Source organism: Phoca vitulina, unplaced genomic scaffold, assembly GCF_004348235.1.
Source record: "Phoca vitulina isolate PV1807 unplaced genomic scaffold, GSC_HSeal_1.0 scaffold1, whole genome shotgun sequence".
In the NCBI taxonomy this organism is placed as follows: domain Eukaryota; kingdom Metazoa; phylum Chordata; class Mammalia; order Carnivora; family Phocidae; genus Phoca; species Phoca vitulina.
In genome coordinates this window covers 59645022-59659732 of record NW_022589704.1, presented here as the reverse complement: position 1 = coordinate 59659732, position 14711 = coordinate 59645022, and the positions used below count along the sequence as shown (strand labels likewise).

Below are 14711 nucleotides of genomic sequence, written 5' to 3'. Positions count from 1 at the left end.
TACTAGTTTTAACAATTTCTGTGGCATGGGATATTGATTTTGTTGTTTCAATAGTATAAAATCTCAAATTATATTCCTTTTGCTTAATGGGAAGGCTGAATATTCTTCCATTTTTTAATGAAAATTTTTCCCTAATATGAATTATCCATTTGATTTTTTTTAATTTATCTTTTGGGATCTACACTCTCACTTTATAGATGGACAATAGTTCCAGAGGTTCATTTGCATAAGGTCACCTTATAAATTTATTGCAAAATCAGGACTATCCCCTAGGCTTCTGACTTCTCCTTCAGTAGGCCAACCAAGTCTTAAGCTTGTCAGCCCACTAAGCTCTTTGTAAGAGGGGCTTTTTTTCATCAGCATCTGGAAAATACCTCTCTTGCATGACATTCACCCTAGGTACCAGACAAATACCCTAACTGCCCTCTTGTTTTTATAACCATTGAGGAGCAGGTATTAGGAAAAGGATATTTGGTTATAACGACTAAAAGTAATGATGCCTCATTTGAAGTATGGCTTGAAGTTCCTCATTTTCTCAACATTTTCAAGTTTTCAACATCTATACTTTTTGTTTCCATATTCTTTTATATCTTTATTATAATACATATTTCATTCTCCCTTGTATTATGTGTTATAGTGGAGTTATACTGTGCATTTACTCATTGATTTGGGTAGAGCTGTCTTATATACACAAGTAGTGTGCACATAGTACAAAAATGCAAAAGGGCATACAGAAAAAACTTCACCCCAGTCCTCCAGAAACAACCCCATTTCTGATAATTTTGAGTATATATCTGAATGTATATCACATATTCAGAGATATATGCATAAATGAGCACATATGCATAGGTCTTTTATTTTACATATGGTAACCTACATATATTGTTCTCTAAGTTGCTTTTTATTTTTTTTAAGATTTATTTATGGAGGGGGAACACGCGAGCAGGGGTGGGGCAGAAGGAGAGGGAGAGAGCACGAAGCCGGATATGGGGCTCAATCTCACAACCCTGAGGTCATGACCTGAGCCAAAATCAAGTTAGAAGCTTAACCGACTGAGGCACCCCTCCAACTTCCTTTTTAGGCGATATATCTTGGGGCACCTCGGTGGCTCAGTCAGTTAAGCAGCTGGCTTTTGATTGCCACTCAGGTCATGATCTCGGGGTCCTGGGATGGAGCCCCACGCCAGGCTCCAGGCTTAGTGGGGAGTTTGCTTGAGATTCTTTCCCTCTCCCTACCTGCACACTCTCTTTCTAATAAATAAATAAATAAGTATTTTTGAAAAATAAACTTGATATATCTTAGAGATCATTAAAGCTATCTTGTTTAATGGCTGCACCGTATTCCATTGTATGGATATACCATGAGTTACTTTACCAGTCCCCTATTATTTAGGTGGTTTCCAGTATTTTCCATCACAAACAGTACTGCAATGCGTACTCCTATACATGTGCAAGTATACCTACACACTGAAACCCTAGAAATCATGTACCTTATTCTGATCTCATTCTTCTAGTGACTGTACTACATTTAAAACAGTCAAATTAACATGAATTAAGGTTACAGAAGCTTGAACTGTACCAATGTGGAATAAATTATGCATACTGGACTAATCTAACCATCCTCATTCACAGCTAGAAATATGAATTACCTTAAAGTCACAGTGATTTGAACGCTTAGGCATATGCACCTGCCTATTTAACCCTTTAGTCTTGCTTAGCTCTTCTCAAACCTTATCATCCAGAATTGCTGTACAGCAGGGTTCCTCAATCTCAGCACTATTGACATTTTGAGTCAGATCATTCTTTGTTGTGTGGGGCTGACCATGTACTGTGAGCTACTAGATGCCATTAGCACTACCCTCAACTCTAGTTGTAACAACCAAACGTGTTTAGACATTGCCACGTTTCCCCTGGGGGACAAAATCACCCTTGGTTGAGAACCACTACTACATAGGATTGAATATTCATCCATGTTAAGCACTATTTTTTATTATGTAACATAGACATTGTACAAAAGTCAAAATGAGTAAGAGTACTTAATGAGAAGCTGCCCTCCCTTGCACCCAGTCACCCGAATTGTCACCCTTCTCCAGAGGCAGTTACTTTTACCAGCCTCTCTTGTGTCCCTCAGAGTTAATTATCAGTCTGCAAATATCTGTAATTTTTTGTTTTATCACAAATGCTGATATACCATATGCAGTACTCAGAATGTTTTCCAGTTAAATTTAACTCATTTTTATTAGTACGTATTAGAACACTTCAATTCTAAACACCTTGATTCCAAACAGCTATTTGATCTTCCATAGTTTGATTTCAGTGTGTTTAATCCAATCCTATTTTAATATTTAGGTTGTTTCCCATCTCACAAGCAGTGTGACAGTGAATATTCTTGTGTATACCTCCATTTTGTACATGTGGGAGTATGTATGCACGATGGTGATGGAATCACTGAGTAAAAGATTATGGACATTTTATGTTTTGGTAGGTTGAATACACATTTGAGACAATAAAGAAATTTGAATATGGGCTCTATATTAGGTGATATGGGATTTTGCATTTTTGTGATAATGATAACTGTGATTGTGTAAGAAAATGTCTTTACTCCTAGGGGTTACATGCTGAAGTATTTAGGGACAGAGTCATAGTGTCTGCAACTTACATGCAAATGGTCCAGAAGAAAAGTACGTGTAGGTGTGATACATATACTTACATATGTACATGCATACAGACAAATATATGTATATAAACAGAAATAGCAAATGTGCCAAAAAATTTTTTAATTATTGAATCTAGGTGGAAGATACATACAGGTGTTCACTATATGATTCTTCAACCTTGCTGTATTAGATTTCCAAAATAAAAATTGGGAAAGAAAAGTTATTGCATGCATGAAACAAAAACATACTGTGAAAAAGAAATAGTGAATAAAAAAGAGCTCTCGGAAATTTAAAATAAATATTCTAATTCAAGCAGCAGAAATGTGGGGCATAAAGTTGAAGAAATTTCCTAGGACATCGAAAAGAGAAAACGTGAGAGAAAAGATAAATCAATATGGGAAATCTGATAGCCAGCTTATTTTCATTTCAGAGAGGAAAAGAAAACAGAAGAACATTATCCAAAAAAGGGAGGATAATTCCTCAGAGTTGAAGAAGTCAATCTTCAAATTAGAAGCTCACTGAAGTTTGAACAAGGTTAAACCATCATCACTAAGATTTATTGAGCACTTACTATCTGCGAAGCACTTGAATCAGTCCTGTCAGTTCTCACAACAGCCCTGGGAGGCACATGGTATTCTCCTCACGTGAGGCCTGGGGAGGTTATTTTATCTGAGGTCACACAGGAAGTGACAGAGCCAGGATTTTAGTGCAGGCAGTCTAATTCGCTTGGGTTCTTAACCACTACACCACTTACCTAAAAAGACCCACATATAGACTAAATTATTAAATTTCAAAACACTGAGCATAAAATAAAGATCCTAAATGCTTTCAGACAGCAAAACAAAGGTCACCTGGGGGAGGAGGGGACATTTAAATAGCATTAGACTTAGCATCAAGCCTACTCCATGCTAAAAGACAATGGAACAATGTCTTCAAAGTATAGAATCCTACACCCAAACTAGCAATCAAATGTGAGAGTAAAATAAAGGTGGTTTTGGAAATCTAAGAAACTAGAAAACTTACATCACACACTTTGTGATGAAGTTACTTCTAGGTCAACTTTAGCAGTATGAAGGTGAAATCAAAGAGCAAGTTAAGATGTGGAGTATAAGAAATGGTAAAACTAATCTGATTCCAATAAAAAGAAATCTGAGGATGGCAACTGAGTAACATATCTAAAAGTATTTGGTCCAAATTATAGGAGACTATGAACTCAAGAAAAAAAAAAATGTATAAGAAAGTCAGAGTCCAAACATAATAAACTGTGGTTGGCATGGCTTTGAGCAGTAACTAGAAACAAATTGGTTGAGTCCAGTCAGACTGGGAAAGGTAGGATGGGAGATTATCCCTTTTCAAATTGTAACCCTTGTTATAATTGCGTGTGTTTAAAAACTGTGTTACTTTGATATGAAATTTTATTTAAATATTATTACTATATTGTTCAGCAACTAACGCTGAACATATATCATTATCAAATAAAATATAACTGTAAAACATGTAAATTTTAAAAACAGGTTTACCTGAGGCAGACAAGTGGCACCTTTAAACAATGAGACGTGCTCAGCCTGATTTCCACAAAGCAGAACTTGCCAAAAGAAAAGAGAATGAAGTGCTTTCTTTAATAAAAACAAAATTAACCAAAAAACCTAAAAAACACAATATTCAATCCTTTTCTTTGGAAGCTGATTCTCAAAAGGGACCATAGTTTACCATACTCTTTATTTGGGTGCCAAAAGAAACTGTCCCTATCCTTGACACCCCGGTGCTATGAATCAACAGATACCACATATAAAACCAAAGCTTTGAAATTTTTCATTTCATAATTTTGGGGGGCTTTCCATTAACCCTGTGGAGAAATATAATGCAATAAAAGCGTAATGCCATCTCTTATGAATATCGGAAGAGTGTAAGTAAGATGCTTATAAACATCTTGTAAAAAATACTTTTTTAAGATCTGTGTACGTATTATAACGTACACAGGCTCGAAAAGGGTTGTATCTTCTCTGCTACGACCTCTCTCTGGGCCTCACACTCTTGACCTTCAAATTGGAAGGGGTAGAGTTAAAGCTGGATTAGATGGTCTTTGAAGCCTTTTTTCCCAGTTCTTCAACTGTATTCTTTCTCTTCGAACTTAATAAAAGACCAGTTGGAAAATGTGCTTTGGTTAGACTCTCAGTTCACCTGGACAGTTCTTTAGATTTTTAATTAATAATTTTGGCAGGTGAATCTGTGTGGAAGTCTTGGGCTGTGCAGTGTGTTTGCCTAGCTCTCTGAATCCCCCTTTGTGAAGGCCGGGGGGCCACCACAGTGAGGCTTGTTTGCTGTCTGTTCCTAGAGCAGCTGCTGCTTTTCTTCCTTTATCCTTTATCAAGCAAAAGAAAGTGCAGTGATGTTTGTGTGTGCTTCAGGGGAGGAAAATGCTCTCCAGACAGGTTATTCTCTGGGTTAAAGTGGATGGAATGAGCACAGAGGAGCTAGCTCAGTGGGAAGAGAGGTCGAGGCAGCATCTGCCCTCCTGTTTGTTTTGACACTTTCAGTCTTGCATATAGAATGTGTTGAGTGAGAGGCAAGCAGAAGTTAAGAAATGCACTACTGCTTAGTTTGTCAGCCAGTTTGGGGAGTGGAGGCGGAGAGTGGGAGGGGAGAAGGGGACATACAGCTAGTTTTCTTTTTCTATTATTAAATCCCTTGCACTTTCATCATCTCCACTTTGGAGATTCTTACTGCAGTGTACTTTGCATAATTGTTAACTGACCAAGGAGTACTGTTTCCTGCTTATGGTAGGAAATATCAAAATTCCAAATATTTTCAACCTGTGACATTGATGGTCAAACTGCTCTCTCTAGGAACTGGTTTCACACAATCCTACAGGACCATGTATTTTTGCTCAAACACACTAAGCATGATACCACAAACAGAACCATAAAGCCAGGGGTGCCTGGGTGGCTCAGTTGTTGAGCATCTATCTGCCTTTGGCTCAGGCCATGATCCCAGGGTACTGGGATCGAGCCCAGAATCGGGCTCCCTGCTCAGCGGGAAGCCTGCTTCTCCCTCCCCCACTCCCCCTACTTGTGTTCCCTCTCTCGCTGTGTCTCTGTCAAATCAATCAATCAATCAATCAAAAAAAAAAAAAAAAAAAGAACCATAAAGCCAGTAAAAGAATATACAAAGATGGAAAGGTATGAGAAGGTACCCAGGCGCCCCTCTAAGTGTTTTTAAAGAGCACATATACATACTTCTGTAAACAGAAAAAAAAACAAAAACCCAAACAGACTTTTTAAAAAGTTCCAACAAGGGGGCGCCTGGGCGGCTCAGTCGTTAAGCGTTTGCCTTCAGCTCAGATCATGATCCCAGGATCCTGGGATCGAGCCCAACGTCGGGCTCCCTGCTCCGCGGGAAGCCTGCTTCTCCCTTTCCCACTCCCCCTGCTTGTGTTCCCTCTCTCACTGTGTCTCTCTCTGTCAAACAAATCAATAAAATCTTTAAAAAAAAAAAAAGTTCCAACAAGGAGATCAAGAGCATTTTCCTTTCTCCTCTTTTATAAGTGTGGATTAGAGATGCTAAAGGAAGAATTATATCCTTCTCTCACCTTCATCTTTGCAGGGGTGAAGGAATTATACAGGTTCTAATTTCCTGGAACCTTATCTAATTAGCGTTCAGCATTTTTCTGAGGTCTTGGCAGCCAGGGATAGCCAGACTCTGTAACCCTTCACCCCTGGAGTTGTTCCAATGGGCTTATCCTCTCAAGGGTATTTGGTTCTTCTTTATGAACAATCTTGTGAGCATGTTAGTCTCAGCTTTCCAATTAGTGTTTTTTTTTTTTAAGATTTTATTTTTAAGTAATTTCTACACCCAATATGGGGTTTGAACTCACAACCCTGAGATCAAGAATTGCACACTCCACCAACTGAGCCAGCCAGGCACCCCTCCAACTAGTTTCTTAAGAACAAAAATAATATCTCTTTGGAGCCTAGAGTAGGCATTTAAGTATTTCTTCATTGGCTGATTGATTGCTAAATTCTCTTGTAAACTTTTTGCCTTTTTTCCTTACTCTAAAGGGTATTCATTCTCCAGCAGAAGGGAATAGATGGCAGTCGCTAAAGATATACGTTTTTATTTAGATAGCATGGGGGCAAATACACACTTCTGCTTTAACTCAACTTCCCTCAGAGCCAAGTCCAAGAGATGAGGTCAAAGAAGTCTTCTTTTCCCCTCAAACCTGCACAGTTCCAAAGCCAAATCTGACCAAGACAAGTATTATCAGAAAACTCGGATGCATCAGTAAGTGAGGTCTTGGACTACCGTCATGCTCTTCCCCTATAGCCCTCCCATATCCTCCTTCCCTTGGCTTTTGCCACCACTCTATGCTCCAACAATGAATAGGCTATTATGCAGAAGCATTATTTCTTCTTTTTTTTTTTTTTTAAGGTTTTATTTATTCATTTGACAGAGAGAGAGATAGCGAGAGCAGGAACACAAGCAGGAGGAGTGGGAGAGGGAGAAGCAGGCTTCCCGCCGAGCAGGGAGCCCGATGTGGGACTCAATCCCAGGACCCTGGGATCATGACCTGAGCCGAAGGCAGACGCTCAACGAATGAACCACCCAGGCACCCCTGAAGCATTATTTCTGCTTACAATCTCCCATAATATCTTCCAAGCCAAGAGGTTGAACCAACTTGAAATTAATACTGGCCAGACTGGGCCTGAAAGCAACAACTCCCTTGGGACAATGTTTTGATCTTACCCTACAGCTAAGTTAGCCCTGTCTGATCCCATTTTACTCTGCTTACCTTGACAGACTGTTCAGGAAGGTGCAGCAAGCTATTTGCTAAGCCCATCTGGACCAGGCCTATAAATGGTTATAGATTCCTGAATTTTCTGAATTTCAGAGTAGGAGGGGCTCAGGTAGGACAATATTGTTCTTAGAAGGGGGTGGAACTTAAAGTTTCATTTACACAGGATTTATACGACTGAGAAAATACCATTAGACAAATCAAAAATGGGAGGGACAGGAGGGTCACGTACAACTAAAGTCCCACTCCCTTGCCCCCTGGTTCCTTCTTGGTTGGCACTGCTATAGAACAAGAAAACAGGGCACAAGCAGCAAGGAGAAATCCTCTTAATTTCTCACAACTGCCTTGGATATGGTATTACTCTTCCTCAAAAAACATGGAGCATCTACACATTTTCTCTAAGGACACCCCTAGAGTACTCAGTAATACATCCATTGTTGTCTCAAATGTTGGCATAGGAAATGACCTCCTGCCAGCAAGTTGGTTAAGAGTGCCTTAGAAATTTTCCACCTGAACATACAATCATTTGAAGCTGGACCCTAACTTTACAGGGGTCCAGTGAGCTGCTGAGACAGGTCCCTGTTGTATGTTCAGTTATGTTTTTATGCAGGACTCCTAGTTCCTGGAAAGAATGTTCATTTGACTTAAAAAAAATGTAAATAAATTAAAGTATTTCCTCATACTAAAATCAGATAAGTCAGAGGGCAAGATTGGAAATATTCTTCACAAGCCATGGAGTAAAATGCTAAGAAATGATCCTGAAATCAAATCAAAAGGCAAATTTTTCTGATTCATATAGCAAAATTGAGAAGCAAGGTCAGGAAGGGCAAATGAAGGCATTTCAGGCTAGATGACAGTCTTGCTGAAGCTGTGCAGGCCCTAGGGCAGCAGTTTCCCTCAGCAGGCCATAGAATCTGCTTTGTGCCCAGTAGGAAATACTTCCTTATTCCAGTTAGTTTTACAATGTGTTCATATATTCTTCTATAGATATGTAAGCATCTTAGTATGGTTTATGTTTTTAAGTATCTTGCATTATAGGTAATCTTAATAAGTATTTAGAAATCTAAACTTGTAAAACAAGTTACAGGATGATGTTTTACAAAGCAAAATTTATTTTTAAAGAGATTTACTTCATGTTGCATAATCCCCTAGAGCATTTAAAAAATGTGAATTTGAATTACAAATTCAATACATATGTTACAGAAACCAATATAATTTAAATTTGATTACAAACTATATACAACTTTTGAAAAAGTTATATGGTATAAATCTATAATAAAATATTGTTAAGTAGAAGAAGAAAAAACTGACTTCAAAAATATGAATATAAGAATTTATTTCTGATTTATTTCTTTTATAAAAGAGGATAAAAAGATCTTAAAAGGTGCTAATAAGACATGAACTTAGGTAAAAGGCAAAAACTGAGGTAAAAGACCTACAAAACAATAATTAATCGCAATTAATAAAAATATTTTAACATTAAAGAATGAATTTTTGGACACAGAAACTGAAGGTATTAAGAAGTTATCCTTTATTTCTTGAACTCTGGTTTTGAAAAACTACTCAACTTTTTATTCAAGAATCCCAAGCGCAAAATCTGAATATTGGTGGGAATTCAAATTAGTAAAGCACCACAATATAATTAACCTTCATTTTACAGGTGGGAAGATGGGCAGAAATGGAGTAGAGAAGTGAGTCAGTAGTGGTTACTCATCTAAATGAAAGCACTCTAATGCCCTGACTCTCCAGGATCACAGAATGCTAGAATTGCAAGGGATCTCAGATGTTGGTGGTCTAGCCTTTTATCTTGTTGGCATTTATCTCATAAACTGATGATTTTGGAGGACACACCCTGGCAACTTTGAATTCTTTTAATGTCAGAGGGATATAGTATGAGATAAGCCAAATCAGGTCAGTGGATGAGCTACATAATCTGTGCAAGTTCCCATCTGTGTCATTTCTAGCTCATCCTAGATACCCACATTCTATGCCGAACTTATTGGGCATCTCCTCACTGGATCCCACTATGATGGGGCCACCTCATTTCCACATGGTGTTTCCTTTTCCTTTTCTTTCTAGTTGCAGGGGAACAGAGCAGATTTACCATATTCAAAAGTCCTCTCTCTGGAACTGATCTGAGTTTGAAAAAGGTGGAGCTTGAAGTAACCTGTGGGAGTACTTTTCATTCTCATCCTTGCACATCTTACTTACCTCAGTGGAAAACATTATTTCTCTTTCTCTTTCAAGGTGACCCAAAAGCATCCAAAACTGGGTCTCCAAGAAGTATAGCATGTGTCCTCTAATGAACTGCCACAATTCATTCTTTGAAAGTAAAAATATCAAAACTATGTAGTCATTAAAAAGAATGAGTTTGAACTAAGATTTGATGTTTATAATGAGTGCAAAAAGCAAGTCCTAACAGTAAGTATGTGAGTCCATTTAAAATATTTACACATATTTGCCTGTAAAAGGCACAGAATGATGCACACAGTGGCTGACTGGAGAGCTGGACTGTGGTGCGCAGAGAGGGTTAGGAAGGGGACCTGGGCTTTTTTCCTTTATTCATTTCTGAATTGCCTGGATGTTTCACCAAGTGTGTACTTAAATTCTTTAAAATTAATTAGGGAACATGACACACATCCACCAAGAATCTTTATCAGTCTTTACTGCATTAAAAGTCTGGGAAACCGTTAAGTTCTTGGTTTGACTGGTTCCATGGAGAGTTCAATTCCTTCACCAGACATTCCTTAAATACTAGGTTCTTTGCCTGGCACCAGGCTACCAAGATCAGTAACACCTGGTCTATGACAGGATGGAAATCTGCCCCAAAATGCAGCTAAGAGGAAAAGTGAATTTGGTAAGAATGGGCACCATCATCACTAGGTATACAACGACACCCTCACTTGTCTCATAATTGGCCTTCTGTAGGCTTCGTCTTTCGGCAGCGCCATCCTCTCATTCTTAAAAGTCAGATTTACAATTAAGACTCCAGTTAATACCGTTGAGCGGGAAGTGTCCTTGGGGAAAGAGAAGTCCCCGGAACAGACCCACTGGGGTATCCAGAATTGATTTTGCAGCTGCACACAGATTCCTGTCTTAACCTGGAGTCTCTGCTGAGTAACGTAATTTCTGGGACAGCAAAGGGGCAGCTGGTGACTTTGAACCAAATTTTACCTTTCAACTCAATTCAGGGAAATTTCAACAGAGTGGCCGACGATGCAAAGTGCTATGTTGAACGCTAGATTGTGCTTTATTTTTTCCTCCCAACTTCACGTTTCCATGCACCAAAATGTTGATGCTACAAATATTGGATGCCACGCTTACCTGACAGGCTTCTTCCATCCCACCTGGGCGCAGGGGCTCTGAGCGAGCGCGCGAACCGTGGCTGGAGCCCGCCTCTCGCGGCCGGAGCGGGCTCGCCGGGCCGCGGGTTCCCCTGCTGGCCCCAGAGCCGGAGCCGCTTTGCTGCCGGGGCTCCCGCAGTCAGCCCCCCGCGCGCACGCGCGCTCCCCCGGGGCGGCCCCAGCGCCTCCAGTGTTCGGCAGGGCTGCGACTGGACAGTTCCAGCGGGCGGGGCGGGGCGGGGCGGGGCGGGACGGCTAAGGAGTGCTCCGCGACCACGTGATCGGCGCTAACATGGCGGCGCCCAGCGGCGTCCACCTGCTCGTCCGCGGAGGTAAGCCCCTGGAGAACCGCACCGCGGGGGTTGCACGGTAGCTCACTCGCTAAGCACCCGGGTTCAAAGGGGTTACACACCCGCGCTCAAACATTTCGCCGCACACGAATGTACTTTTAGTTCTACCGATACAGGCAGACACACAAGCTGACACAGGGACACGCCGCAGGAACACGACACATTTATTCACTCATTTGCCTGGACTGCGTCACTGCGTGGCATCTATTCGCAGTCACTCCTTGAGGTTTATGGGACATTGTCTGAAGTTTTCTTCCCCCACGTCAGTTGTATGATTAGTGTAGCAAACTTACTTATTTTGGCTGCGGAGCGATGAACCTACGGTAACTCGGGAATGCGCCTGGATACCCAGTTGCCACAGAGAAAGCAGTTGGTTTGTTGTATCTATTGGCATGATACAGTACGTCTTTTGGGAAACTTGCAACATGTGATTATTCTGTTACAGTGACTTAAAGTGAAGAAGCGAAGAAATCATGTCCGGGTAGCTCTCAGTAGGTGTTACCCTTGCGTGAATGGTGAGACTTTAGTAAATAGATACTTTTGCAGGTAAATTAGGGAAATCCTTGTTAGATTTGTTCTGAATCTTGGTTAGAAAGAACTAGGAAGTTGTTTCAAGGATTGGGAAAGAGGGGAACTAACATAGTTTGAGGGACTGCTTAGGTGTCAGGCACATAGGAACAGCAGTCCTGTGAGATAAATTTCATAGTAAATAGCTACCGTTTATTAAGTGCTTTTTAAGTACATGGTCCTGCGTCAGCACCTTACATATGCTAGCTACCTTTTAAAACCCAATGAGTTAGTGCGCGCTTCCGCAGCACCTATACTAAAATAGGAACGATACAGAGATTAGCGTGGCCCCTGCGCAAGGACGATGTGCAAATTCGTAAAGCGTTCCATATTTTTTGGAATTAGAATTTTAAGATTATAAGTAAATAAAGGAACACTGTACTGTGAAAAGTAAATAAATAAAATCCAGTGAGTTAGGCGTTACTCCCGGTTTGCAGAGGAGAAAAGTGAGGCAGAGAGGTTAAGTAATATGACTAAGGCCGCACAGATTTTAAGAGGAGCCACAGGAAGATTTGAAGGGAGAGAGGTGCAAGAAGAAGGTGATGTAAGCAGTATTTTGGGCTGGTTGGTTATTAGAGTGGAAGTCAACAGGAGAATGCAGCCCTGTGAAAAAAAGCCCCAATTTACATCTCTTAAGATCTGGGCTCCAGGCCAAACTCTGTTTACTAATCAAGTTACTTTTCTGTTTCCTCTTTTGGCAAGAAATAATGGTGTTTAGACTTTTTTGTGTACCACAGGTAATGGTGAAGAGGATCTGGGGAGATAGTCGAGGTAGAGGAGGAACCAAAACACACACACATGTGTATTTTATATATATACACATATATATGTATGTGTATGTATATAATCCCCGCAGATTACAGAAATAGTATATTATTATTATTATTATTATTATTATTTTTGTCACTTCTGATTTTGACAAATGGTGATTCAGACAATCCTGGGAAAGACTGCTATAGGGAAGCCAGGTCGGGTTATTGGTTCCTATAACCCATTCCATTATATCCCACAGTGCTGCAACAACTAAAAGAGGGATCTTCTGACTAGAAAAGGGACAGAAAATGTGTCATCAGGGAGAGATTTATTGACCAGGAAAGGTCACCTTTATGGACTATCCATAGCTAGTTTTAAATTGCAGACAGGTTGTCCTATACCACTTGCTCCCCAAGCCCCTAGGATGGAAAACGAAGGGTAAATTCATGAAGTCTCCTGTCTCTTCTTCCTTTTCACACACTTAAATTGATGTAAATCAATTCACTATAAGTCTTTCTGTGTCAGGGTTTATCATCATCATTTATGTGCATCTTTCCCTCCTGGAAAATAGGAAGAAAACATTTTTTTTAACCCATTAAGAAGGCATGAGGTTTTTTTCATGACTCCAGCTCACTGTAGCTTTAGTCACTGTATACTCTATAGACAGTAGTTACAAACCTCCTCTCAACATCCCCACTCCTGTTAATTCTTGTTCAGCAGGAGCTATGTTTTATCTGTCCAGTTTAACAAGCATAGTAACTGGCTCAAAGTTATACTTACTAAACATACTGAATTGAGAGGCTGTTAAGACTTGCTCTCTTCCATCATGGACTAAGGGATGGGTAGAAACTGTGAGTAGTGACATTGGAAAGGAGAAAGGACATATCAATCTGTTGAAAGCAAGAGATAAGGTAACAAGAGCCTTTTAGGGATGAAAGTATTCCCTGGATTAGCACTAGCAGGAAATCCCAGATCCTGGCACATAATGCCTACTGTCAGGCCCCAGGAACTCTTCCTTGCTTAATCTCTCAATCCCAACCCCATTTATAGGAATCCTTGTTCCAGCTCCTGAAGGCATTACACAGGATCCTTTGTATGGGAAGAAATGGGGAAGGCAAGTAAGTGGGGCATACTTTCTCCTTTACACTCTGGTCACTTTTATGAGCCTGGCTTGTCTTCTACCTCTCTGATTTTCCCAGACTTTCACTAGGCTCTCTGTTAGGTTTCTAAATATTATTGTTCCCCAGGATTTTGTCCTAAACTTTCATCCCTGCTTTCTCTATTTGTTGTCACGAATCACCTTTATCTACCTCGATGACTGCAAATCTAGGCGATTTTTTAAAAATGAACAGAGCGTCTGCTGGAACTGGGCACCAGCCTCAATGCCAGCTCTTTGTTGGGTATATTTTCCTAGATGTCTCTTAGGCCCTTTAAACTCAGCAGGTCCAACGTGGAAATGAATATTTTTCTCCACATCTTCTTCTGGGCTTATAGACTCTGTCTCCATCAATGGTATTACCATACAGTCAGTATTTAAGTGAAAGCATTTGCGTTCTCTTGGTCCCCACCTTTTTTTTTTTTTTTTTAATTTCTCTGTCCTGGGGCGCCTGGGTGGCTCAGTCAGTTGGGTGTCTGCCTTCATTTCAGGTCATGAGGCCAGGGTCCTGGGATAGAGCCCCACGTCAGGCTCCCTGCTCAGCGGGGAGCCTGCTTCTCCCTCGCCCTCTGTCATTCCCCATGCTCTTACTCTGTCTCTCAAATAAATAAATAAAATCTTTAAAAAAAGTTTTCTCTGTCCAGTGAGTTAGTAAATCCCATTTCTTTTTTTTATTTCTTTTTTTTTTTTCTAAGATTTTATTTATTTATTTGACAGAGAGAGCACACAAGCAGGGGGCAGGGGCAGAGGGAGAGGGGAAAGCAGACTCCCCACTGAGCACGGAGCCCGACACGGGGCTCAGTCCCAGGCCACTGGGATCACGACCTGAGCGAAGGCAGACACTTAACCATCTGAGCCACCCAGGTGCCCCAGTAAATCCCATTCCTCCCCCCGCCCCCAAGCTATGTATTTACTTATTTTTGTAATTCAAGTATAATTAACCTATAGTAATGTGTTACTTTCAGACATACAATATAATGATTCAACAATTCTATACATTACTTGGTGCGCATCATGATAAGTGTACTCTTAATCCCAGTAAATCCCATTTCTTGGATCCCTCCAGTTTTCGGCATGGTCTAGGTACAAGTCT

The 14711-nt window shown here is 40.4% G+C and overlaps 2 protein-coding genes and 1 non-coding gene across 6 annotated transcripts in view; 2 read left to right on the top strand and 1 right to left on the bottom strand.

Annotated features, from left to right (window-relative positions):
- Positions 1–10882, bottom strand: part of SLC25A12 (solute carrier family 25 member 12) — a 198042-nt gene extending 187160 nt beyond the window's left edge. The window contains exon 1 of the mRNA XM_032408150.1: positions 10773–10882. Coding sequence (XP_032264041.1) covers positions 10773–10790 — 18 coding nt within the window. The 5' untranslated portion in view covers positions 10791–10882. The remainder of the gene's footprint in view (positions 1–10772) is intronic.
- A 189-nt stretch (positions 10883–11071) lies between these two features.
- Positions 11072–14711, top strand: part of METAP1D (methionyl aminopeptidase type 1D, mitochondrial) — an 85737-nt gene continuing 82097 nt past the window's right edge. The window contains exons 1-2 of one of the 4 annotated variants that reach the window (XM_032408122.1): positions 11075–11124; positions 13513–13580. In XM_032408122.1, the coding sequence (XP_032264013.1) occupies positions 13568–13580 (13 nt within the window). In that variant the 5' untranslated portion in view covers positions 11075–11124; positions 13513–13567. Of the gene's footprint in view, positions 11125–13066; positions 13581–14711 lie in introns of those variants that run through there. The other 3 variants (XM_032408113.1, XM_032408137.1, XM_032408129.1) reach the window with 3 other exon arrangements.
- LOC116637981 lies at positions 11946–12045 on the top strand. The gene has a single exon (XR_004300577.1). It is a non-coding gene; the product is annotated as a U6 spliceosomal RNA (small nuclear RNA).